The sequence below is a fragment of the Ovis aries genome, chromosome 21, assembly GCF_016772045.2.
Source record: "Ovis aries strain OAR_USU_Benz2616 breed Rambouillet chromosome 21, ARS-UI_Ramb_v3.0, whole genome shotgun sequence".
NCBI lineage: Eukaryota > Metazoa > Chordata > Mammalia > Artiodactyla > Bovidae > Ovis > Ovis aries.
In genome coordinates this window covers 43,422,303-43,445,731 of record NC_056074.1, presented here as the reverse complement: position 1 = coordinate 43,445,731, position 23,429 = coordinate 43,422,303, and the positions used below count along the sequence as shown (strand labels likewise).

Sequence of the window (23,429 nt, the reverse complement as noted above, 5' to 3'; positions counted from 1 at the left end):
ACGACAGATCATTTTCTAGTCGACAAATTGTCTGGAGTTTTGCCAAACCTAACGTTCTGGAAGTCACCCTCTATCCCTGTTGGAAATAGCGGCTCCAACTGGCCACCCACCCTGGCCGGTAGCGACATGAGACGAGGCCGTATTGTCCCCTGCCTCCCACCCTGGGCCAGGATCATCAGGCTCATAGTTCCAGCTTCTCTTCTGCATTTTGTTCACGCAAATGGCCAACACTGTCAGACCAAAGGGTGCTATGGGAATTTCATTCACTCGTTCGTCTGCGTGGGGGGTTGATTCAGGCCAAGCCCCGGGGGGAGACACTGAGGCAGAGTGGTCCTGGCTTCCTTACAGCCTCCCAGGACCCTGGGCTCGACGGACACAGGGAGCCAGGGGGAGGGACTCCTGACCCAGCCAGGGAGTGTGGGGAAGGTGGATGCAGGCACACACCCCACTCCCCCCCGCGCCGAGGCGGGCCTCTGGGCCGGGTCACCAAGAGCAGGGAGAATCTAGGCAAGCAGAGAGGGGACTGGGTGCTGCAGGCGGTGGGGAGAGCCAGCGCAGAGGCCCCCGGGGGCAGCAGAGCCTGTGATCCCAGGAGCTGCGGGAGCAGTGACTGCTTAAGGGCGACGGGCAGGGGCCAGCCCATGCCTGAGCTCAAGTTCCTTGCCCTGAAGGTGAGGGGTTGCAGCTACGCCTGGTGGGCGCAGCAGGCCTGCAAGCAACATTGGCAGCTGGCAAGGATGGAGGTGGGGGATAGGGGGGCCTGGAAGCCTGTCTCACTCTGTGGAGGGCAGCCCACCTGTTAGGGGATGGGGTCACGAGTGTCCTGCCCCACCTCTTGAAGCTGGGAAATGAGAGATGCTTCCTGCTAACAAAAGTAACCAGGAGCCCAGCCGGCTCCCTCACGCCTTGCTGCACCAGCCCTCCAGGTGAGAGCCCACTGTCCATTGACGTCACCTGTCAGCCTGCCTGTCCCGCGGCGGCCTCCTGGGGGGACCCAGAGTGGGCTCAGATCGCAGTCGCTTCTCTCTGCAGACTTAGGTCAGGCAGCAGTGCCCAGGGGTCCCGGGGGAGGAGAAGGTGCCGACAAGGAGGATGCTGGTCCCTGGGCGTGGGGGCCAGGGCCCTCCTCCCTACTAGCGCCTCAAGAGCACTCTTCATGCCCATCCTCCACCCTCCAGGGTCCCACACCTCCTGGTCGCCGTCTCAATCATCCTGGCTGCAAGACACAGGGCACAGAGACAGAGCCTGCCCAGCCTCCGAGACACGAGGTCTGCGTGGGAAGCAGTGGAAAACTGACCCCGAGGGGCCTTGGAATTAGGATGGCACGTGGGGAGAGGAGAGACTCACTGTGCCTGGAGAGCTGGGAGCTGCTTCCAGGAGCAGCAGAAGTTTCTAGAAGGAAAAGGCTATTGGGTACCCAGTGGGGGAAGGACCAGCATGTGTCAAGACCTGGATGGGGCGGGGAGCAGAAGTAAGGTGGGCCTGGGTTTGCTTCCATAGCTCTTATCAGGGTCCGCCAGACCCTGATAGAGGAGCGTGCGAATCTCAGCCCAAGCCCCTGATGCAGCCAGGCCTGGGGGCACACCTCATTGTTAGCACTTACCATGGTCTGAATTGCATCTCCCTAAATTCACATGTTCAAGTCGTTAACCCCTAATTGCTCAGAACATGAATGTATTTGGAGATACGATCTTTAAAGAGGTCATTAAGGTAAAATTCGGTCACTAGAGTGCACTTTAATCCCACAGGACTGGGGTCCTGATAAAAAGAGGAGGTCAGGACACAGACACACTCAGAGGGATGGCCCTGAGAGGAAGCGGGGAGGAGACGGCCGTCTGCACGCCCAGGAGGGGGCCTCAGGAGGACCAGCCCCGCCCACACCTGGGTCTGGGAATCCAGCCTGCAGGACTGGAGACAGGCAATGTCAGCTGTTTGGGCCACCCAGGCTGTGGGCCTTTCTGACGGTGGCCTGAGCTGCGTGGTCATCCTTACTCTTTACACTGAGTTAGCTTTCAAGACGGGCTTCAGAAGCACCAGCTCCTGATGGGGTCATGGTCCCCGTGGGTGAGCTGATGGCCCGCAGTGGGTGTGATGTGGTTTTCCCTCGCTGAGTCCTCATACCCAGCACATGCCGGAGGAGGGATGGTCTTTCTGTCACAAAGGGGGAGACTGAGGCACACAGAGGTCTGGCCAGGCCACCATCTCTGGAGGCTCCTGGTATCTCCAGCTGCTCAGTGTGAGGCCCCACACCAGGCACTGAGGGGGGCAAGGGCCGGAGGCTGCCCTCCGTCTGCAGGGGAAGGAGTAGGGGCAGGTCACGGGGTGTGTCTCCCCTACCCTCTCCCAATCCTGAAAGAATTGCTCTTCCTCCTCCTCTCAGGCTCAGTCCGGAGCGTCATAAGAGCCAGGAAGCAAGCTGAAGGTCCATCAACAGAAGATCAGAGAAACAAAGTGTGGTCCACCCATCCAAGGGAATATTGCTCAGCCCTGAAAATGAATGAAGCATTGACACTTGCTACCACATAGATGAACATCGCAAACATTATCCCAAGTGAGAGAAAGCAGACACAGGGAGACAGATACCGCATGACTCCATTCATGTGAAATGTCCAGGATAGGGAAATCCGAGGAAACGCAAAGTAGATCTGTGCTGCTTGGGGCTGAGTGGGGGAGGGGGGAGGAGGGGAATGACAGCTGAAGGTTGGAGGTTTCTTCTGAGACAATGAGAAGGTTCTAAACGCAGCTGTGGTGATGACTGCACAGCAGCAGTGTATTACAAACTACGGAACTGTACAGTTGAAAAGGGTGAATTCTAGGATGTGGGGATTCCATTTCACTGCAGCTCTTTAAAATTTAAAATAAATGAATAATTTAAAACACTTGATTTGGATGGCGGTACAGAGTCAGACATGACTGAAGCGACTTAGCAGCAGCAGCAGCCGCAGTATCCCTGAGGCCCCCAGACTTCGGGGCACCCTCCTGGGTCTGTCCTTCCCCTTCTTGGTGAGCTGCCTGGCCCAGGACCCCATACTGGGGCTGACCCACTCCGAGATCCTGCTGGCCTATAGGAGAGTGGGGACCCCCTCCTCTCTGTGCCCAGAAGCCGTCACTCTCCTTGCCACAAACAATGTTCAGGGCCCCTCAGGTGCAGTGGTCTCACCACCCCTGCTGCCCAGGGATCCTGGGATATTTGGTGAGAAGGGGGCCCCCAGCTGGGTGCATCCAGGAAGACCCTCAAGAGGGAGAGAGCCCCTCAGTAAGTGGGCTCTTACCTGGCACTGGGACCAGGTTCTGCCCTTAGGAGTGGGTGGTCTTGGCCAGGGGAGGCAGTCAACTGGTCTACCCAGAGGCAGCGTCTATCGGCAAAAACTGATCCCGGTTGGGCTTGGAGAGTCTGCCCTCAAGGACTATCCCTGTTGCTCCTTATCTTCTGACTTTGCTGGAAGCAAACTTGGGGCCAGAAAATAAAGACTCCTCTGCTCAGCCCTGGACCCTCAGCCTACTTGGGCTGGGTGGTGGGGGCGGTCGAGGGGCCAGATGGAGGCACCAGACCCCTCACCTTGCCTCCCAGCTAAAGATTAGAGGTTTCTTTTGCGATGATGAGAAGGTTTTTGACTTCAGTCTCTGCAGGTCTCCAAGCCTCCAATTCTCATCTCTAAGGCGGGGCTGAGCAGGGCTACCCTGGCTCCGAGCTGGCCCACTGTGGCCCAGGCCTCTCTCCCACTGCTCTTGGGGACAGGGGGTAATTAGAGCGAGTTTGGGGCCTGAAGCCAGCACCACATCTGATAGTCACCCTGGTGGGCAGGCTGGGACCACTTCACAGAACACTGTTCTCCATCCCCCCTCCCTGCTCCTTCTCCAGGGGAAGCGACTGGAGGTGTGAGGCCTGGACCTAAGTGAGGTCAGGGGGGTCACCCAGATACCAGATAGGGTTGGGAGGGGATGTGGGGGTGAGGACACCCACAGCAGAAGTCCCAGAACTGGTGGTAGGAGGCCGGCTGGGGCCGGGCCTGGGAGTGTCCAGGCTGGGGCTGGAGGAGACCAATCAGTCAAATGGCAGCAGGGACCATTTGGTAGCAATTAACAGGCTCGCTATTACCGAATTACACGCCCCCACCTGGTTCCGTATTGAGGGGGAGGTCGCCATGGGGTGGGCTGTGTGGGTGCCCCGACCTGGCCCAGCACGCCTCTGCGCCTGCCAGAAAGCTTGCAGGAAATCGGGCGCCCCTCCTTGGCTATGCCCTGGCATCCGAGGGCCTGGCAGCCCAGCAACATTCAGAGCTAAGCCCAGGTCTGCGGGAGCCTTGGGGACAGAACTGACAGGGATCAGGGAGACTTCGATGACCAGGAGCCTCAGTGGGTAGGAAAGCAAAGGTCAGGGCAGAGAGGGAGAGGCTGTGGGCGGTGGGCTGCGGTGCAGGAGGGTCGGCGAGGCCCCCAAACACCAGCAGAGGAAGGGGCTGTCCCAGAGCCTGGTGTGGGGAAGATGGCAATTTTGGCTTTTAGGCACTCCTTCTGGCTTCAGCCCAGAGGTTACTGCCAGGGCCAGGGAGCTTAGCTGCCTCAGAGGAGTTCCCCTAACAAGAATGCCCATGGGGAGTCAGGTTTGCTGGAAGGAACCTGGGGTGTGGGGGCCTGCTCTCCTGGCCTAACTGTTCACAGCACCCAGTTCGCATAATAAACTGTGATCCCTTAGTGATAGGGTTGGCCTCTGCACTGATACGGTGGTGGGACCTTTGCAAAGGTACTTTCCTTGAATTTCTCTCACTATATTTGAGGCATTTTCCTAAAGGTAATCAACCCTGAAGACTCACTGGAAGGACTGATGCTGAAGCTGAAGCTCCAATCCTTTGGCCGCCTCATACAAAGTGCTGACTCACTGGAAAAGCCCCTGAAGCTGGGAAAGATCGAGGGCAAGAGGAGACAAGGGTGACAGAGGATGAGGTGGTTGGATGGCATCACCGACTCAATGGACATGAATTTGAGCAAACTCCAGGAGACAGTGAAGGACAGGGAAGCCTGGTGTGCAGCAGTCCATGGGGCTGCAAAGAGCTGGATATGACTTAGCGACTGAACGGCAAAAGCATGCACAAGGAGCCAGCATCTGAGAGGGTGATGCTACACGGCCAAGGTCGCAGGACTAGGAGGCAGCTGAGCTATTCGTTCATTCATCCATGGGGTAGGTTCTGAGGGGCTGCTCTGTGCCCGGCACAGTCTAGAAGCTACAGGTACAACAGTGAACAAAACCAGCAGAACCTCCTGACCTCTCAGCACTCTTGGATCCCTGTTCTGCGGCAGTATCCCCCCCCACACCAGTTCTAGGGCGCAGGCAGACTGGAGCAGGGCACAGACAACCCTCTCCATATCTCTCCTGAGTTCTCACTGGAAGTTCAAGTGACCAGTAGTCCCAGGCCAGCTCAGTGAGTGAAGCCCCAATGCACTGCGCTTGGCTCCATCCTCAGGGGCTGCCTGACAGCGGTCCTCTGTCCCTTGTAAAGCCGGCTCCATCATCACGGGGCTCTAGCAGTCGGTGGCATGTTCTTTTAACTGTTCAGGGGCTCTGACTAGACAGACTGTAGTCAGAAGCCACTTCTCCTGGGACTGGGGTACTGAGTGATGCCCTGGGGCTGGCCCAGGGCCACTTAGGCACTGCAGGTGCTGGGGAGGGCTCACTGAGAACGCACCACCCTGCTTGTGTTAGGTCAGGATCTGAGATGTATCCCAATGGGAGGCACTAGCTCCTGCAGCTTGAGAGAGCCCCTGGTGCCCCCCACACACCCCTCCCCCCAAGGAAGGACCAAGGTTCCAAATCCCCATGCAGGTAGAAGGGACAGGGATGCCAGCCCACTGGGCTCATCCCCAAGCCCCTGAACTCGGAGCCTAGACTATTGGACCCTACAGGGAGCCCTCATGACCACCAAGTACCCTTGCTTGAGCCTGGGTGTCAGTATCAGCTGCTGGGCAGGGGGCTGCAGGAGCGCAGAGTGGGTGGGTGGGTGGGGGAGCAAGAGAAGGGGTGAGGATGTGGCTCTTCCCAGCCCTCTATCCATCTACATGGCCGTTCCCAACCCACCAGGCGGGGATGCCCACCCACCTTTGCCAGTTTCTGCTCAACTCCCTTCTTGGTGGCTAGCAGGCTCCCCATGCTTTTCCAAGCCATCTGTCCCGAGCTCTCTGGGTCCCCATCTCTGGTTCTCAGTCTCTCTCCTTCCTGTCCTGTTCTCGCCTGTTCTCTGAGCTGTCTGTGTCTGTCTCTCTTGCTCTCCAGGGCTTTATGTCTCTGTGCCCCTTTCTCTGGCTATACTGTCGCCCTCCTACAGCCCCAGCCCCCTCTCTGGCGCGCTCCTGAGACTGGACGCTCCAAACGCAAACCTCATCCTTCCCGCCATGTGCCGGGTGCTTGGGATGCGCGAGGGGATAAAGCACCTTCAAGCCTTGGGCTCCAGTGGGCAGCCCTGGGCGCAGTCAACCTCGGGGTCCCCCACGCGCGCCCGCGCCCGCGCGCAAGGCCCGCCCCTCCGCGGAGCTCCGCGGGCCCGCTTCATTATGCGCCGCCTTTAATGGGCGTTTGTCAGCGCGACTGCCCCGCGAGTTGTATTCGCGGACATCAGTCATCGGCGGCTTTCCCATTGTGCCAGGGGATTGACGAGGGGCGGGAGGGGGTGACAGGGCCTGGGGCGGCCGCCTCGAGGCCTGGGTCTATAATTTTCGGAGGCATAATTGGTCTGGGGGAGGGGGTGGGGGGGGGGGCGGGGGAGGGACCTTTCGGAACCGGGAGGGCTCACGGGCGCGCGGCGCGCTGCGGAGCAGAGCCACGGCTCGACGGCGGCACGCGGGGGGCGAGCGAGCGCGGGGGGCGCCCGGCTCGGACTCCGCGCCCTGCCCGGGCTCTCCACCCCGCCCGGCCTCCCGCCCCTCGCGCGCCTCCCGCGCCTCTGCCTGGGGACCGCACCGGCCTTTTGTTGCCGAACCGTCTTTTCTTTCAGCTCTTTGCGCAGCAACGGAAATCTCACCCGTTTCGGGGTGAAAATTAAAGGATCTCTCTCTCTGTCTCCCTCTCCCTCCCTCACACCCACCGCTCCCCTCCCCTCCGCTCCCCTCCCCCGCTCCGCGGAGCCGGAGTCGGCACCGCCAGGCGCGGGAGTGGGCTCCGAGCGCCTTGCCCCGGCTCGGCTCGCCGTCCCTTCCATGGGCGCCGCGCTCGCCTGCAGCCGCCGCCCCGGGGCGGGCGCGATGCCACGATGGACCTGATCTGGCTGCTGCTGCTCAGCCTGCTGGAGCCCGGCTGGCCGGCCGCGGGCCCCGGGGCGCGGCCGCGGCGGGATGCGGGCGGCCGCGGCGGCGTCTACGAGCACCTCGGCGGGGCGCCCCGGCGCCGAAAGCTCTACTGCGCCACCAAATACCACCTCCAGCTGCACCCGAGCGGCCGCGTCAACGGCAGCCTAGGGAACAGTGCCTACAGTGAGTGTCCGGGGCCCGGAAGGAGCGGTGCCCACGCGGGGGCTGGCGAGGCAAGGATGCCTGCCCGGGGACGCGGACCGACGCTGCGGCCTGAGGGCGACCGCCGGGGTCCCCTGGGCTCCCCCAACGTCTGGGAGCTGAAGAGAGGGGAGCTGGGGTGGGGGGGGGGGCGCGGGTCACGTCCGAAGAGGCCCGGGCTGGTGGCTGCCCCCGGCGCCCCGCCGCCTCTGGTCCGAGGAGGTGTGAGGAAAGCCGTCCGGGACTCCCCGCTCGATTGGGTTCGGCGGTCCTGACAAATCTGAGCCCTTTGAGTTTTTGGGAGAAAAGGCCCTGGACAAGGCATTTATCGTCCTCTGTATTATTTAGACCCCTTCTCCTCCTGCCGCCCTTGGGGGCTCCCCGCCATCCCCTCCGCCCTCCTGGCTCGCGGCAGCCCAGGTTGCCGCCCCGGCGCGCAGCCTCCGCGCGGAAGAAGCTCGTCGGACAGAGCGGGGCTCCCGGGGCTCCCGGGAGGCGACCGCAAGGATAGAGAATCGTGTCCCCACACCGGAATCCCCAGCCCTCCCGCCTCTGCCCTCGGCCGCCGCCGAGCGACCGGCGGGATGAGCTCCTGGGTCTCCGGTGGGGGGCCACGGGATGCGCTTAGGAGCACGCAGGGGCGTCCGCCTGGTGCTGGGGGCGCGGGCGCACTGTCACCCCGCCCCGCAGCCTGAACCCGCGCCCGGACTGCGCTCGAGCCGGAGTCCCGCGAGGTCCCAAGGTTTGGCTCCTCCGGCCGCGGGGACCCGGGGTCGTGCGGAGTCCTTTCTCGAGGAGGAGCGCAGGGCCGTGGGGACTTGACGCAGCTCCCCTCTGTGAGGAGCTGGAGAGCCGAGCTCGGGGCCAGGCAGGAGCTCAGTGGGCGGGGTGTGTGGCCAGAGAATCGGGGTCCTCCACTGCGCCCCGCGATCTGCCCCTCCCCCTGCCCCGGGCTCAGGAAAAGGCGCGGTGTATTCCAGAGGCGGCCGGAAAAACTCTGCTTCCTCCAGGAAAGCCGCGGCCCGGCGAGGGCGTCTTCCAAAGACGCCTCCGGAGCCGCGCGGTGGAAGCCAATGTTACCAGGGCGTCCGCTGCGCGCGGGACGCGACTGCGAGAGCCCCTGCTCCCGCCTGGTAGCGATTCTTCAGTTCTGTCCAAATCCAGTCTCTCCCCACTCCCAGGAGTCGCAGAGCATCCAAATTCTTGAGGCATCCAAGGCGGGCAGCCCAGCTCCGCCCTGGTCCCACATCCAGGCGCGGGTACTATGGTCTTCAGGCCGGCGCGACCGGGCGGGGCGGGGGAATCCGCCCAGCCTGCGGTCCAGAGAGCCCAGAGGCCCGCATCCTGTGCCTCCCGGGCCCCGAACGCTCCGGGCAAGACTCTGGCGGCCGGCGGCCTGGCCCTGTGATCGCTGACATGTGCCGGGGGCAGGACGCTGGACCGGAGAGGCGCCCCCTGGAGAGGGCACCGGTGGTTACCCCAGGGGCACCGTGGCCCCATGTGGGGCTTTGTTGCAGACTCCCCAGGGGGGAAAAAAGTGCCCTCGGTCCTAACGGAAGGTGTTAGGGGAAATTTAAACTGTCTTCCATTGGGTGGGGAGTGGGTGAACACAGGTGGCTTCCCTCTGTGAGCTCCCTGCCAACACCCTACAGGCTCGAGACAATTATCTCCCACCCAGGTCCACTGCCAGCAGGTTTGGGTGGCACCCTCCATGCGCTGGTGGATCCCATTATCAGTTCACCTCGCCAAGGGCCCAGCTCCCCCTCCCAGGCCCCCAGAGGCACTCCAGAGCCAGACACTGCCACGTTCAAGGGGTTTGAATCCCGGTGCAGACACCTGTGAGCCATCTTGAGCAAGTCCCTCAGCCCCCAGTCTCAGCTGGCGCGTCTGGCCAGCCCATCATGAAACTGGCTTACTAAGTGCTGGAGTGGCTCCCGGGGGCTCATGTCCAGCGCAGGGAAACACTGGTTTCCTTTTCTCCCAGGTTGGCGTTCTTCTCCTTGCAGACGCCTTCCCTGGTGTTCCCCGTTCTGCACCTCCCACCCAGGGGTTTCTCCCTCCCCCAAACTTCCAAAGTCACCCCCTTTCAGTGTGGGTTGCCCTCAGCACCCCCATCCCCCCACCCCGAGCTGGCTCAGGGAAAAGGGGTGTTCAGCCTTCGCTGCTGGGCTCTGTGGGAGGTGGAGGGAGTAACAGGCTGTCCGGCTCCTCACAGGCATCCTGGAGATAACGGCGGTGGAGGTGGGCATTGTGGCTATCAAGGGGCTCTTCTCCGGGCGGTATCTGGCCATGAACAAGAGGGGACGGCTCTACGCTTCGGTGAGTCCAGGGCCTCGTGTTGGGGGCGGGGCACAAACGGAGCAGCCGGCTCCCTTGGACGTCACATCAGAGGACACACAGGGACATGGGCGGCGTAACGCTCTGTCCGGGGACATGCAGGGACCAGCACCCCAGGTCCCACGGCTCCCCGCCCGGTGCTCTTCTGCCCGATTCTGCTTAGAGGCGGCTGCCAGCTGACGGGGTAGAGATATCCTCTGTTCTCCAGTGCTGTGGGGTGAGAAAACGCTTCCCCAGGCATTCTGCGGTCACCTTCAAGGTAACTGAGAGGAGAGGAGAGGTTGTGCCCCAAGTTTCTACCGAGATAAACGGACCCTGGCGAGCCTGGGGACGAAGCAAGGGTGTCCAAGAGGCAAAAGGTCTTCTGTGGGTTCACCCAGACAGAGGTCTCTTGGGAGCGGAGTGAGGAACAGGGAGGAAAGGCAAGAGATGTGAGTCGGCAGGAGGGAACCAAGAGGGCGATGGGGCCCACGTCCCAGGCACATAGGTTTGGAGCCCAGTCTTTGTACCATCTGGGTCTCTACACAACAAGGGGTCCTGTGATTGTGGGCGTTGGCAGTGTTCATCCCCCAGGGGCGGGGCATACACGGAGTAAAATACATGTACTAGGAAGTTTCCTACCTCCAACTAGTCATTACATGCAATTCAGCTGATGCTCCCTGGGCAGTGAGAGGCTTTTCACCCACCCACCCACCCGTCACCTAGACGACGCAGGCGAGGACCATCTCCTCCGTTCGGTTGTGTTTGCAGGGGAAACACGGACATTTCCCTGCCTGTCTGAAGTCAGGCAAAGCACCGTCGAGAAATTCAGGGAAGTCCTCCTTTAGGCAGTTTTTTCCATCACAGATTGTTCACGGTTTGGCCAAAGGAGAGGCAGAAGTAGGAAGATGGCCATTTGCTTTCTGTGACCCAGGGGAGTCTCTGTCTGGGAAGAGGGACCCTCGGGCGCCCGGCCTCCTTTATGTGGGCTCCTAGTCTGTAAACACCAAGCGTGGTTTATAAACACATGCCCTTAGCCCAGGGTCTGGTCTGACTTTTTCTTGAGGTGGACGATGGCTTTCCAGACCCCTCCAGCCCTCCCCTTTGGTGCGGAGTGAGCAAAACTGACTTTCTGTTCCTGAAATGGGCTCGGACCACCCACAGTCACTCCCAACCCTGATGGTGAGGGGAGGCCTAGCTGGCCTGCGGTACTTGTGCAGGTCTTACTGACCAGGGGCGGCCTTTGTTCACATTGGGCAAGTTCACACAGGGAGGCAGGTAGGGCTGGAATCAGGGGAGGAAGCATCTGGCCGCTGCTACCTCTTCCATGAGAGACCCAGGTCAGATCTCTTCCATGAGAGACCCAGGCCAGGACCCTGGAGGGGCAGAATTATGCGTGCCCGGTGGGCCAGAGTCTCCCTGTCGCTTCCGTCTCTGAGAGCTGGCAGCGCTGGCTTCGGGGACGGAAGAGGAGAGGTTCCTGGTCCCACGCGGGTAGCCCAGTGGTCTAGCTGGGTGGGGTGGGACTTGGCAGAACGCCTGGCATGGGAGGCCTCACTACGTTGCAGATAAACTGGAAGGTGAGGCAGCCCAGGGGCCACCCCTGCCACCCCTTGTCCCCGTCCTGAGCCCCCCCATTTGCCCGTGCGTGCTGCTCCGACTGCGCTGCCTCTTGACCATCTGAGCCCCTGGTCTTTGCCATCACCTTGCTTCTCCCCTCCCAGGCTAGCTCATCCACTGTTGCACCCTGACAGCCCCCAATCCCAGTCCTGACCTCCCTTCAGAGTTACAGGTCCGCCAAATGTCCTGATGGTTCAGAGACTACCCTGGCAGAGGTCAGCACACCCCCAGCTGAATCCAGCAGCTCCCTGACTCCCCTGCCATAGTTGTTACGCCACCAGCCACTCACTCAAGCCCAGGGTCAGCCGGGAGTCCTGGTGGACACCTGCTTCTTTCTTGGCCGCACACTCAGTCTGCCTCCAAGTCCTCGAACACACTTCCTGAATCCCTGTCTTCAGCTTCGGCCTCCCTCCACCCCACCCCTGTGCCCTTATAACTCAGGCCCTCGCCCTCTCCCAGCTGGACCGTCACAGCAGTCTTGGGACCCAGCTACCGGCCTCCAGGTCTCCCTCCTCCAGTCCACACCCCCCTTCCCTCCCTCCTGTCTCCTTCCATCCATCTATCTGTCCATCCATCCATCCATTCACACATCCACCCATCAACACCCATCCATCCACCTTTCTTTCCTCCCATCCACCTGGCATTCATCCCTTCATTCCTCAGTGTCCCGGGCACTTTCCATACGTCACACTCTGTGCTAGGCACCTACTCATCAGTCATCTCCCTAAACTGCAAATCCACTCACCTGATGGCCTCCAGGAACACCCCATCACCCCCAGATTATCACCCAGATTCCTTAGCTCAGCTCACAGTGGAGCAACCCAGACCGCCTTCTGCCTGCCCCTCCCCCCATCACTTCACAGCTACCATCTCCATTCAGGCTCTGGACCTCTTGTCTTCTGCAGAACAAGCCCTGCTGTTCCCAGCCCATGCTTCCCCTGTACTCTGCTGCCCAGAGTGCCCCCTCCTGCCCCACAGGAACACGCCCTCCCCTTCAATTGTCACCCCACTGGGAGGGTGCCTGCCCTTCCTGTGCACCTCTGCCTGGTCCCCACCTCTGCCCTGCCCTGGCTGATTCTTCTGGAGCAGCGCCAGGAGCTGGCAAAACTAAGAAGGAGGAGCAGCCTCCCTGAGGACGAGGGTGATGGCAAGGAGTAGAGCCTGAGCGGGTGGAGCCTGGGGTGGGGGTGGCTCTGGGGAGGGCCCTCGGGAGCAGGCTCTGGGGTGGGACCACAGGGGCGGGACAGGCACTGGGACCTGGTGCGTCTGTGATGCCTTTTTCTAGCCTGTCTCAGCCCTTTACCCATAGCCTCCCCGCACCCAGGAGCCCCCTCAAGGTGCAAACAATGTTCCACCCCCAAGAAGCCCTCCCATAGGGCCTGAGCCCCTGTTCACAGCACTGTGTCCCTTCCATGGCCCCCACCCCTAAGTGTCCCAGCAAAGAGCAAACCCACCAGGCTTCCTGCAGGGTGGGCCTCAGCCGGGGAGAAGGTACCTTCTCCAGGACAGAGGGGCCTGGGAGGAGAGCTGGTTCAGCTGCTGAGTTTTTCACAGACACTCAGTGTGGGCAGAGGTGGGGGGAACAAGTGAAGATGCCGAAGCAGTGTGCCGGCATGGGGGTGGGGCGGGTCTGTCCTGAGCCCACCCTCCCGCCCACCCCAGAGGGCCCCACAACATGCAGGGAGTGGGCACAGGCCACAGGGGCATCAGATCCCTCTGTGATTTGGGGTCTGACACCCCTCCGGACCTCAGTTTCCCCATCTGTAAAATCTTGGGCAGTGGCATCTGTACGCAGACCCAAAGAGCCCCGAGCCTCCACCAAGGGGCCGGGGGGCGGGGGGCAGAGCAGAGAGGAGGTGCTGCGGTTATTGGGGGAGGCCCTCCCCTCCCACGCTCTCCAGCCTTGCCTCTGGGCTCCTGAGTCACTGGAGAGAGAGGGCTGGTGCTTCCCATCTTGCTTCCTGAGGTCCTCAGGGATCATAAGCTGCCCAGTCTGTAGGTCCACTGGGCCACCTGCACCCTTCCCCCCTCTGCCGATGGAGAGGGGCCCTGAGGGTGTCCTGCCTCACGGTCAGTGCCCGGAGAAGAGGCCAGTCTTCCTGGCCGGCTGTCCCAGTGCCCCAGCCCTGCCCCTTGGCACAGTGCGGGAGGGGGGCCTTGGCGTGCCTGTCCCCCTACAGCTGGGACGAGGGCCTAGGCTGGCGGAAGGCATGCCGAGCCCCCCAGCTGAAGACACTCCACAGCAGCCTGCGGAGGGCGCTGACAAAAGCTGTTTCCATTCCGCGTTTGTCCGTCCAGACGGCCAGCCCAGGCCGCCCAGACCCCGGCCCAGGGCTCCCCTCCCCGCCTGCCTCCTCGCGGGGAGCTGCGCGCTGACCCTGGCCCCCGCCCGCCCCGCAGGAGAGCTACAACGCCGAGTGCGAGTTCGTGGAGCGCATCCACGAGCTGGGCTACAACACCTACGCCTCCCGGCTGTACCGCACGGCGCCCGGAGGGCCCGGGGCCCGGCGCCCGGCCAGCGCCGAGAGACTGTGGTACGTGTCCGTGAACGGCAAGGGCCGGCCCCGCCGGGGCTTCAAGACACGCCGCACGCAGAAGTCCTCGCTCTTCCTGCCCCGCGTGCTGGACCGCAAGGACCACGAGATGGTGCGGCTGCTCCTGGGCACGGCCGGGCTGCGCGGCGGCCAGGCCAGGCCTCCTCCCCCGGGCAGGGCCGCTTCCACGCGGCAGCGGAGGCGGAGGCAGCAGGCGAGGCCGCGGGACCGGGGAGGCTGAGCTTAGCCCCCGCCCCGGGGAGGGAGCGGCGGCCGTGAGCGTCCCTGCCCCGCGGCTGGGCTCTGAGCTCAGGCCGCCAGGACCGGGGTGCAGACCAGACGATGGATGCCTGAAGTCCCCGCCGTCCAAGCCGACCCGGGCGTGCCGGGCTCCACCCCTGACTCTTCCGTGCTCTCGCCCTTCCCACCTGGCAGCCGGCTGCTCTGCCCAGGCCAACGGAATACACCCCCACCCCTTCCTGCTTCTCTCAAACAACCAGCACGTCAACGCAGCAAGGAGCCCTCGTCCGGGCTTGGAGGGGGCTGCTGTAAACGGGACACTTGTGCATTCGCTAAGGCTGGGAGCGCCCTTGCCCACACCGGGAGCATCAGCTGGAGCAAGGGGTCCCGGCTGTTGGAGGCGCTGTGGGACAATGGGTGGGTGGGGGGGGTGTGTGATCAAAACGTTGAAAGTATTTTGTTCTACGTTGTTATTTAATAGATGAGGATGCAGCCTGCAGACACACGTGAAGGTTTTACTTGAAAGAATCTGCTTGTGATGATGGTGGAATCTGTGCCAAATTGGTGTCTTAAGATGTAAGACTGTACCTGAGAAACTGGGCTGAAGACACATTTCAATTCCCTGGTTTTGAAAGTTACTATTTTTTTTAACCACTAGAGGTTTTGTTTGGATGGAAAGAAGAGACTAATGCGTCTGTGTGTGTGTGTGTGTGTGTGTGTGTGTGTGTGTGTGTGTGAATTCCCCTGAGTGTCTGCATGTGGGGGGTTGGGTATGTGGGCTTCCCAGGTGGCCCAGCGGTAAAGAATCTGCCTGCAATGCAGTAGACACAGGTTCGATCCCTGGGCCAGCAAGACCCTCTGGAGGAGGGCATGGCAGCCCACTGCAGTGTTCTTGCCTGGAGAAACCCCTGGAGAGAGGAACCTGGCGGGCTAGAGTCTATCGGGTCACACAGAGTCGGACACGACTGAGAGGACTTAGCACACAGCACGTGTGGGTGTGCGCCTGTGTGTGTGTGTGTGTGCATGCGTGAATCTACGTATGCGTGTGGTTGTGTGTTCCTGGTTGTGCATAGGTGTGCACACATGTGGAGAGAGAGAAAGGAAGAGATTTACTTTGTGTGGCTATTCCCCAACTCCCTCCATCTTGAAGCTGTGTGCTTCTCCGTGGACTATTCTGAGCACCCGGGCTGCGGGCCACCGGGAGCCATTCCAGAACTCCTTCATTCCCCCAACCTGCCACCAAGGCCTTGGGGGGTCTACGTTTGCCTGAGAAGTTGAGGCTCAGAGAGGGGATGTGGTTTGTTGCAGTCTTTCCTGATGGCTCAAACAGTAAAGAATCTTCCTCAATGCAGGAGACCCGGGTTCAATTCCTGGGTCAGGAAGATCCCCTGGAGAAGGGAATCCAGCATTCTTGCTTGGAGAAATCCCTTGGACAGAGGAGCCTGGAGGGCTACAGTCCATGGGGTTGCAAAGAGTTGGACACGCCTGAGCGACCAACACTTTACTTACAGCCTGTAGCTGGCTGACCCGCTGGCATCCCCGCCCGCTCCCTACATCTGCTTCTCTATAACAGCAACTGGCGGGGTCCCCTGGGGCAGGCCCAGGTGCGAGCCAGGGGCAGGGCAGCCCTGGGGGCCAGGTGAGGGGTGTGGCCTGAGCCCGTCCCCCAGAGGAGCTCAGTGCTGTTCCTGCTGACGTCACTCACACGTGCCAAACACGCAGGGGGTGGCTCAGCACCAGCACCTGTGCAACGATGGGTAACAGTCTCGCAACGAGCTGCTGGGCATGGCGACAGGGGCTCGGCTCCCCGCCACCGCCCCCTCAGCAAGTCGGACTTGCTTGTCTCCCCCTGACCGACTGCCCCTGCAGGAAGGAACATTCTCTGAGCATCAGTTCATACTAGGCTATTCCCTTGAGTTTTATCATTCATCTGGAGTGAGACGGAGCAGGTGTTACCTTCGCCCCCATTTTGCAGATGATGAAACTGAGGCTCAGCGGGTGAACTAGCTCCTGCATGTCGTGAGGTGGGCGCAGCCTCGCCTCCACCCCAGCGCTACACCATCAGCAGACAGGCCCTGAAGGTGGTGGAGGGGGACATTTGGGGGTCTTGGTTAATACTGAAAACGGCTTAGATGAGAACATAGGTTTTCTGTAATTCACGGGCTGTGGAGGTGGCGCCCGTGGTGAGGAACCCACCTGCCAGTGCAGGAGATGTAAGAGACATGAGTTTGATCTCTGGGTGGGGAAGACTCCCCTGGAGGAGAGCATGGCAACCCACTCCAGTAGTCTTGCCTGGAGAATCCCCATAGACAGAGGAGCCTGGCGGGCTACTGTTTGTAGGGTCACCAAGAGATGGACTGAAATGACTCAGCACACGTGCACACACGCTTGGGTCACTATGGACCCCTCTGCCGGCCAAGCCGCTTCATTTTGGGTGTGGGACAGGAGGGCGTGGTGGGTTGACTCACTTCTCCCACAGTTCATATGTTGAAGTCCTGCCCCGTGCCCACCTGGGGCCTCAGAACTTGGCCACATCTCATTGCAGATGTCATCAAGTTAGGGTGAGGCTGTCTGGAGCTGGACGCTCTCTGCCCCAGGGTGACTGGGTCCTTGTAAGAAGGGGGATGACGAGGGCAGACCTGGGCACAAGGTTGGTGCCGGGTGAGGATGAGGGCAGAGACTGGGGTGACGCTTCTGTACAGCAGACATCACTGCATGGCACCAGGAGTTAGGAGAGAGACTGGACCACACCTCCACATGGCCCGCCCTGCCCACACCTTGGGCCCCCAGAACTGGGAGACCACACATCTCTGTTATAGCCGTTAGGTGTGTGGAACTTTGTCATAGCTGCCCGAGCAAGCTTGTATAGGGAGCAAGGGGCCCGGCTGTGCTGCAGCTTATGTGGTCCCTGAAGGGAGAGGGACCTTGTTTCTGTTGAATGAGGGGGAAGCGCAGGAAGTCCACAGGCTGAAAGCATGGGATCCAGGGAGGGTTCCGAGGACGTCAATCTGCTCGGTTGGCTGGTCCACCGAGCAGCCAACACCAGGCTCATCTAATGTGGGCCGTGGGGGCACCTTGGGGTGACGAGGAGGGGGCTTCAGGGGATTTCCAAAGTGGGGCCTGCATGAGCACTCCCACCCCTTTCTGCTTTTGAACCACAGACACTGCCTCCAAACCAGCTTTTTGGTTTTTAAGCAATGCAAATGGATCCCAAAGGGATCCATTGCAGATGTCATCAAGTTAGGGTGAGGCCGTCTGGAACATTTCATGTCCGTTTAAAAACACTTCAGTAAATGCAGCCTGGCGTGCTGCAGTCCATGGGGTCGCAAAGAGTCGGACGCGACCGAGCGACTGAACTAAGTGAGTAAGTAAACGAAATTAAAAGATGCTTGCTCCTTGGAAGAAAAGCCATGACCAACCTAGACAGCATATTAAAAACCAGAGACATCACTTTGCCGACAAAGGTCCGTCTAGTCAAAGATACGGTTTTTCTGATAGTCACGTATGGATGTGAGAGTTGGACCATAAAGAAAGCTGTGTGCCAAAGAACTGATGCTTCTGATCTGTGGTGCTGGAGAAGACTTTTGGGAGTCCCTTGGACTGCAAGGAGATCAAACCAGTCAGTCCTAAAGGAAATCAACCTTGAATGTTCATTGGAAGGACTGATGCTAAAGCTGAAGCTCCAATACTTGGGTCACCTGATGCAAAGAATCAACTCATCAGAAAAGACCCTGATGTTGGGAAAGGTTGAAGGTAGCAGGAGAAGGGGGCAACAGAGGATGAGACAGTTGGATGACACCATCGACTCAAAGAACATGAGTTTGAGCAGATTCCCGGAGATGATGAAGGACAGGGAAGCCCGTCCAAGTGAAACTTGCTCCTCTGTGGAGCAGAAACAAGGGGAGCCAGAGACTAGTGCTGCAATCCATGGGGCTGCAAAGAGTCAGACACGACCAAGCAACTGAACAACAATGGCAGCATCAAAGCACATGCAGTGGAATCTAGCCCTTGGACCCCACGTCACTAAGAGCTGCTGTGTCCCCGGGACTTTGCGAAGATGGCCTTAGGCTCAAGAGCGCTCTGGGGAAGGGGTTCCCCTGTGTGGCCAGTGCTGCAGCCACGCCCACCTCTCAGGCGAGGGTGCTGAGGTGTGCCTTGCACCTGGAGGGAGGCTGAGTGCCAGCCGGGTGAGGTCCCTGCAGGCCGAGGGTCTTTCAGGTGCCAGGGCTCCAGGGTCCAAGTCGGGTGCATGGAGAAGGTGGCTCTGCTGCTGCTCCCCTCGGCCTCCCCGACCTGGCCCCTGGGAGGCCGGGGGATCCTCCTGGGGCAGGCATTTCTTCCTCTTGCCCAGGGGTCAAGGCCCACCCACCTCAGAGCCACTGGCCGCCCTGGCTTCTCTCTGTCTGATTGGCCTGTTTGCAGGACATGGAAGCTGGCATGGGTCAGCCCTGAGTGACGCTCTGGCCTGGCGCCCCTGGGGACACGCCTGGGGACATCCCCGTCCACACCCCGCCAAGTGCTTTCTTCCTCCGTCTGCCTCCTCACCCTCAGGAGGCCCCCAGCCCTCTGAACGCCCCTTCAGGTCCTGTGTCGACGCTGTCTTCCCTCCTTCGTGAGTTGTCAAGCCCCCAGAGAGCCCTCCTGGGCGAGGGGCTGTGGGCTGCATGCAGGAGGCCACAGGAGTGGGCAGGAGCCCCCGAAAGGGAAACCAGGATGAGAGTGGAGCCCGGCGGACCTAGCACCCGGGGCCGTCCTGCTTCGGCCTGCAGTGGCAGAGGCTGGAGACTAGGACCCTGAGCTCCAGGAGTTCATGCCCCCTGAGCTGGGACGGGGAGTCCCGGAGGCTCTGGGAACAGCCTCCCCTACCTGCCCAGCCAAGGAGGGCAGGGCAGGAGTTGGGGGGCAGGGGAAGAGATTGGAGGGCATGGGGCAGGTCTGTGCCGTCAGGGGGATCTGGGGCTTTGGGCCGGTCACCTGCAGGAGCAGGAACCTGAATTGCGGCAGACGCTGTGGAAGACAGGATGATGGTTCCTTGAAAAGGGAGGCACAGAGGGGACATCCCCCCTGGTCCAGTGGCTTAGACTCTGAGCTCCCAATGCAAGGGGGCCTGGGTTCAATCCCTGATCAGGGAACTAGATCCCACATGCAGCAACCAAGACCCAGAGCAGCCAAAATAAATGAATACAAATTAAAAATTTAAGTGAGGCATAGAATCGACACTTGGTCCAGTAGCCCCATCCCCGGGTACAGGCCCAAATGGAGCAAAAGTAGGGCGCTGATGGGTACTCACCACATCCCACTGCACGGCAAGGATTAAGCCCAGCTATCAAAAGACGGAAAGAGCCCAGGTGTCCATCGACGGATGCATGGACAAGTGAAATGTTTCCAACTGTAGGATGAATGTTATTCAGCCTTGAAGAAGGTGGAGATTGACTCAGGCTATGAGGTGGATGAGCCTGGAGGGCATGACACTCAGTGAATGAAGCCAGACACAGAGGGACCAATCCTGCCTGAGGCCACCTGCTTCGTGCACGTGTGGTTAAATCCGTAGAGACAGGAGGTAGGATGGCGGGGGCCAGGGGCGAGGGGAGGAGCAGGGGCAGTCAGCGGCTCGTGAGGACGGAGTCTCAGTTTCGGATGAGGAAGGAGTACTGGAAACAGACAGTGATGGTGGAGACGCACGCTTGTGAATGCGCCGCTGCAAAATTGTGCGCCTGAAAGCGGATCCACGGGCTCCCGGCCTTAGTGGCACCTTCTGAGAAACCTCCCCGCCGTGAGAGTGACGTGGAGAGAGAAGAGAACCACAGGCTGAAGCAGAAAATAAGAAAGGTGAGGGGGGACCCCCTCGCATCCCAGCGGTTAAGACTGCGCCGTGCAATGCAGGGATTCCGTCCCTGGTTGGAGAGCTAAAATCCCACCTGCCTTGTGGCCAAAAAATCGAAACATTAAATAGGAGAAGTATTGTAACAAATTCAATAAAGACTTTAAAAATGGTCCCCACGTTAAAATAAAACACAAAGCTTAAAAAAAAAAAAAAGGTGAGGCAGAGGTCCAAGCCAACTTGTTCCCCATGGAGCAGAAGCAAGGGAAGCCTGAGGCTAGAGACCCTGGAACAAAGTGCCGGACAACATGCCTCCTGTCTAAGCTTATCTCAGGGGATCTAGAACATTTATGGCCATTCTTATCGCGTCAACCACCTTTGAGAGACAGACCTTGCTCATATCAACACGGCCCCTTTTGGCCTTGGCCCTGGACCTGTGACATTCTGTTCACTGCTGTGGCTGAATGTAACACATTTCTTTTGCCGTCTTAGCGGGAAAAAAAGTGGATGAAATGACAAAAGAGCATCAGAAGTAGCTGTAGAGCGCTGATTGCGGGCCCTGGGAACCTGGTCTTACTGTCCTCCCCACCAAAAGTAGGTAGTTGAGAAGAGCATCAGGGATGTTCAGTAAACAGGGCTGAGAAGACTGGGGAAGTAAAGAATCTTTAGGGTCTGGCCGGCTGGTCATGCCTGCCTGCCCAGAGCTCATATGAGGGAGAGGCAGCTGGCCAGCCTTGGGGCTGTGAGCCTCTTTGCTTAGCCCAGTCCACTCCCTGCCTGCATGAAGTCAGCAGGCCGAGGACGCATTGCTGGCCCCTGAGCCCTGGCCCTGTGGTCCCACTCTGCCTCCGATGGGCAAGGCAGGACAGGCTCTGGGTGCCCAAGTTTCCGCTGCTGGCAGTGGGCCTTCAAACCCCGCGGCAGGTTCAAAGGGGCTTGAAGGACTCTGAAAGGTGAAGAAGTGGGTTTACAATCAGCGCCCAGACATTGGAGGGCGACCCTGCCTGGGCCGCCGTCCACGGCAGAGTCCGATACAGCCTGAAGCTGACCCACAGCCCCCTTGGCTGCAGTAGCTGAATGTCCAGGCAACCACACTGGCGCCTGAGCGGTCTTGGCGGGTGGTGCGTCCGTCCCTCGGAATGGGGTTTGGGAGACGGGCTTCCGGGTTGGGAGAGAGACGGCACAGGTGCTGGATTCAGATGCACTGGTTCAAATATGACCTCGGCCACATCTGTGGTCTCACGACCGGCTGTGAGAGCCCAGCATCAGCTCTGCCTCCCCTTCCCAGCCTCGATCTTCCCATCTGTTAAATGGGCTCCCACAGCGACCCTCCAGATCCACTGGGGAGACACAGATGGCGACTGGCCTATGAAAAGAGCTGCACAGCCATGAGCGGGTGAGATCTGGGAGACCCACCAAGAACAGAGCGAGCTTGCCGTGTGGTGCTCTCCTCTAACGGGCTCAACGGTGAGGAGTGAAAGGAGAGTTTCATGGGGCAACGCACAGTGCTAATAGCGATGTGGGAATTCCTGGGAAACTCCATGCGTTGGGCAGGCTATTCATTCATTCATCTACTGATCCATCTCTCCATCTATCCAAAAACCCACCCATCCGTCCATTTATCTGCCTATCACCCACTCATCTTTCCATCCATCCATCCATCCATCCATCCCTCCATCCATCCAGTTATCTACTTATTCATCCATTTTTCGCTCTATCCATCCAAACATTCATCCATCCATTTACCTACCTATCATCCATTCATCTCTCCATCCACCCAAACATCCATCCATCCATCTATCCACTCAATGACCATCCATCCATTGAGTTTACAGCAGCCAAAAACCAGGCCCTCTACACGGGTAAAACAGCTTATGCTTGTCCATCAGTGGCTTCCAGCCCCACGGGAGACAGAGGCACCACTCTCAAGAAGTGGGTTAGGAGCAGTGGCTTGGAGAAACTCAGGGAATGTGGAGCAGCTCCAGTTAGGACCATGGGGCAGCATCAGTCTGGACCCCTTGTCAAGAGCCAGTGCCTTGTGGCTAGTCAGCCCTCATCTAGATGATTCCGTGATGATCAGAACTTGCCAGCTTCCTTATCTTCCTTTGGAGCCACCCTGGGACATGGCGAGGTGAAGACTGAAGGGCTGGGAGCATGGTGGTGAGATACGGGGTCCAGGAAGGACTGGCTTCACAGCGAGGGCTGTTTAGGACCGCAGGCCTTGGGTTTGGGCCAACCTGAGTCTCCACTGAGGCCCGCCCACCCAGGTGCCTTGACTGATGCTCCACTGATGGGCTCTGGGGCTGGGTATGGCTCTCTGTCCTCTCTAAGCCTCAGCTTCCTCCTCTGTGGAATGGCGACAACAATGATACCACATCACAGGGCTGTCTTGAAGATTCAGTGCTGCTTAGGAATGGAAGCTGGTGCCTGGCATGCAGGCGGCAGGGGTTCCATGTCAGCTGTGATGTCACCACCTGACTGTGGCCTGGGGTGGAGATCGTCATGGTGAGAATGATTAAAATCTCCCCCTCGCTGAGCACTGATTCAAGGCCAGACCATTCCAGGCAACTCAAGTGTTCTCCAAACTCACACTGTCTGACATCTCAGGTCGTCTGCAAACAACCCTGGGAGACAGGGGTTCGGTCTCCACTGCTCAGTGAGGAAATGACTCTCAGGATGGAAATGGAACACAGGCAAGATGGCAGAGCTGGCCGGGCTGGGCCTGGGGCTCCTGCCCGGGCAGTGGGCTCTAGAGCCTGTCGCCTCCTCCACAGAGAACCCCTTGCCAGGCCAGCCTGCCTCGACCAAGTGAGGTGGACCTCCCAGTTCTCCCAGGAGGGGGGACACCCCTGGAGGCCCTGGAGGATACCGGCAGAATACGTGAAGGGGAGGAGGCTGGCAGGGGAAACCTGCCCCACCTGTTTGATCCTTAAGACTGGGTTCCTTTTTCTTTACAAGACATTAAAGAATGACCTTCCTGCCGCCACAAACTCTTCACATGCAAGCTCAAATTCTTGTCTCAGGAGAGTAGACTGAACGTCCAGGCATGAAACAGGCATCAGTGATTTTTGGAAAAGGGTCGTCTCTTCACCAGGAGGCTCTTCTAGCTCCTCCCGCCTCCTCTGCTCTCTCTCCCATCCCTGACTCCAGCCCCACTGCTCCGTTCATACCAGGCTCTTCCCTGCCACAGGACCCTTGCACGTGCTGCCACCCGGGAATATTCTTCTCTTGACCCTTCGCCTCACTGGCTGCTTCTTGACGTTCATTTCTCAGGGTGTTGCCTCCTCAGAGAGACTTTCTGTGACCATTCTATCCAAAATTGGGGATATTTTCCCCCATCGCGCTGTGTTATTTTCATTCACATAATCAAACTTAATCTGTAAGTAATTGAGAGACTTTCCTGGTGTTCCAGTGATTAA

The 23,429-nt window shown here is 59.7% G+C and overlaps 1 protein-coding gene across 3 annotated transcripts; it reads left to right on the top strand.

Annotated features, from left to right (window-relative positions):
• Positions 1–4,905: 4,905 nt before the first annotated feature.
• On the top strand, positions 4,906–14,614 carry FGF3 (fibroblast growth factor 3). Of its 3 annotated transcripts, XM_027959669.3 has the most exons (4): positions 5,069–5,179; positions 6,987–7,461; positions 9,695–9,798; positions 13,816–14,614. In XM_027959669.3, exons 2-4 carry the CDS (start codon positions 7,242–7,244, stop codon positions 14,188–14,190), a joined length of 699 nt encoding a protein of 232 aa, XP_027815470.1. In that variant the 5' UTR covers positions 5,069–5,179; positions 6,987–7,241; the 3' UTR covers positions 14,191–14,614. The 3 variants fall into 3 exon arrangements, with proteins under 3 accessions (XP_042093843.1, XP_027815470.1, XP_060260352.1); XM_042237909.2 differs by lacking the exon at positions 6,987–7,461 and having other exon boundaries at positions 4,906–5,179; XM_060404369.1 differs by lacking the exon at positions 5,069–5,179 and having other exon boundaries at positions 6,842–7,461.
• Positions 14,615–23,429: the final 8,815 nt, after the last annotated feature.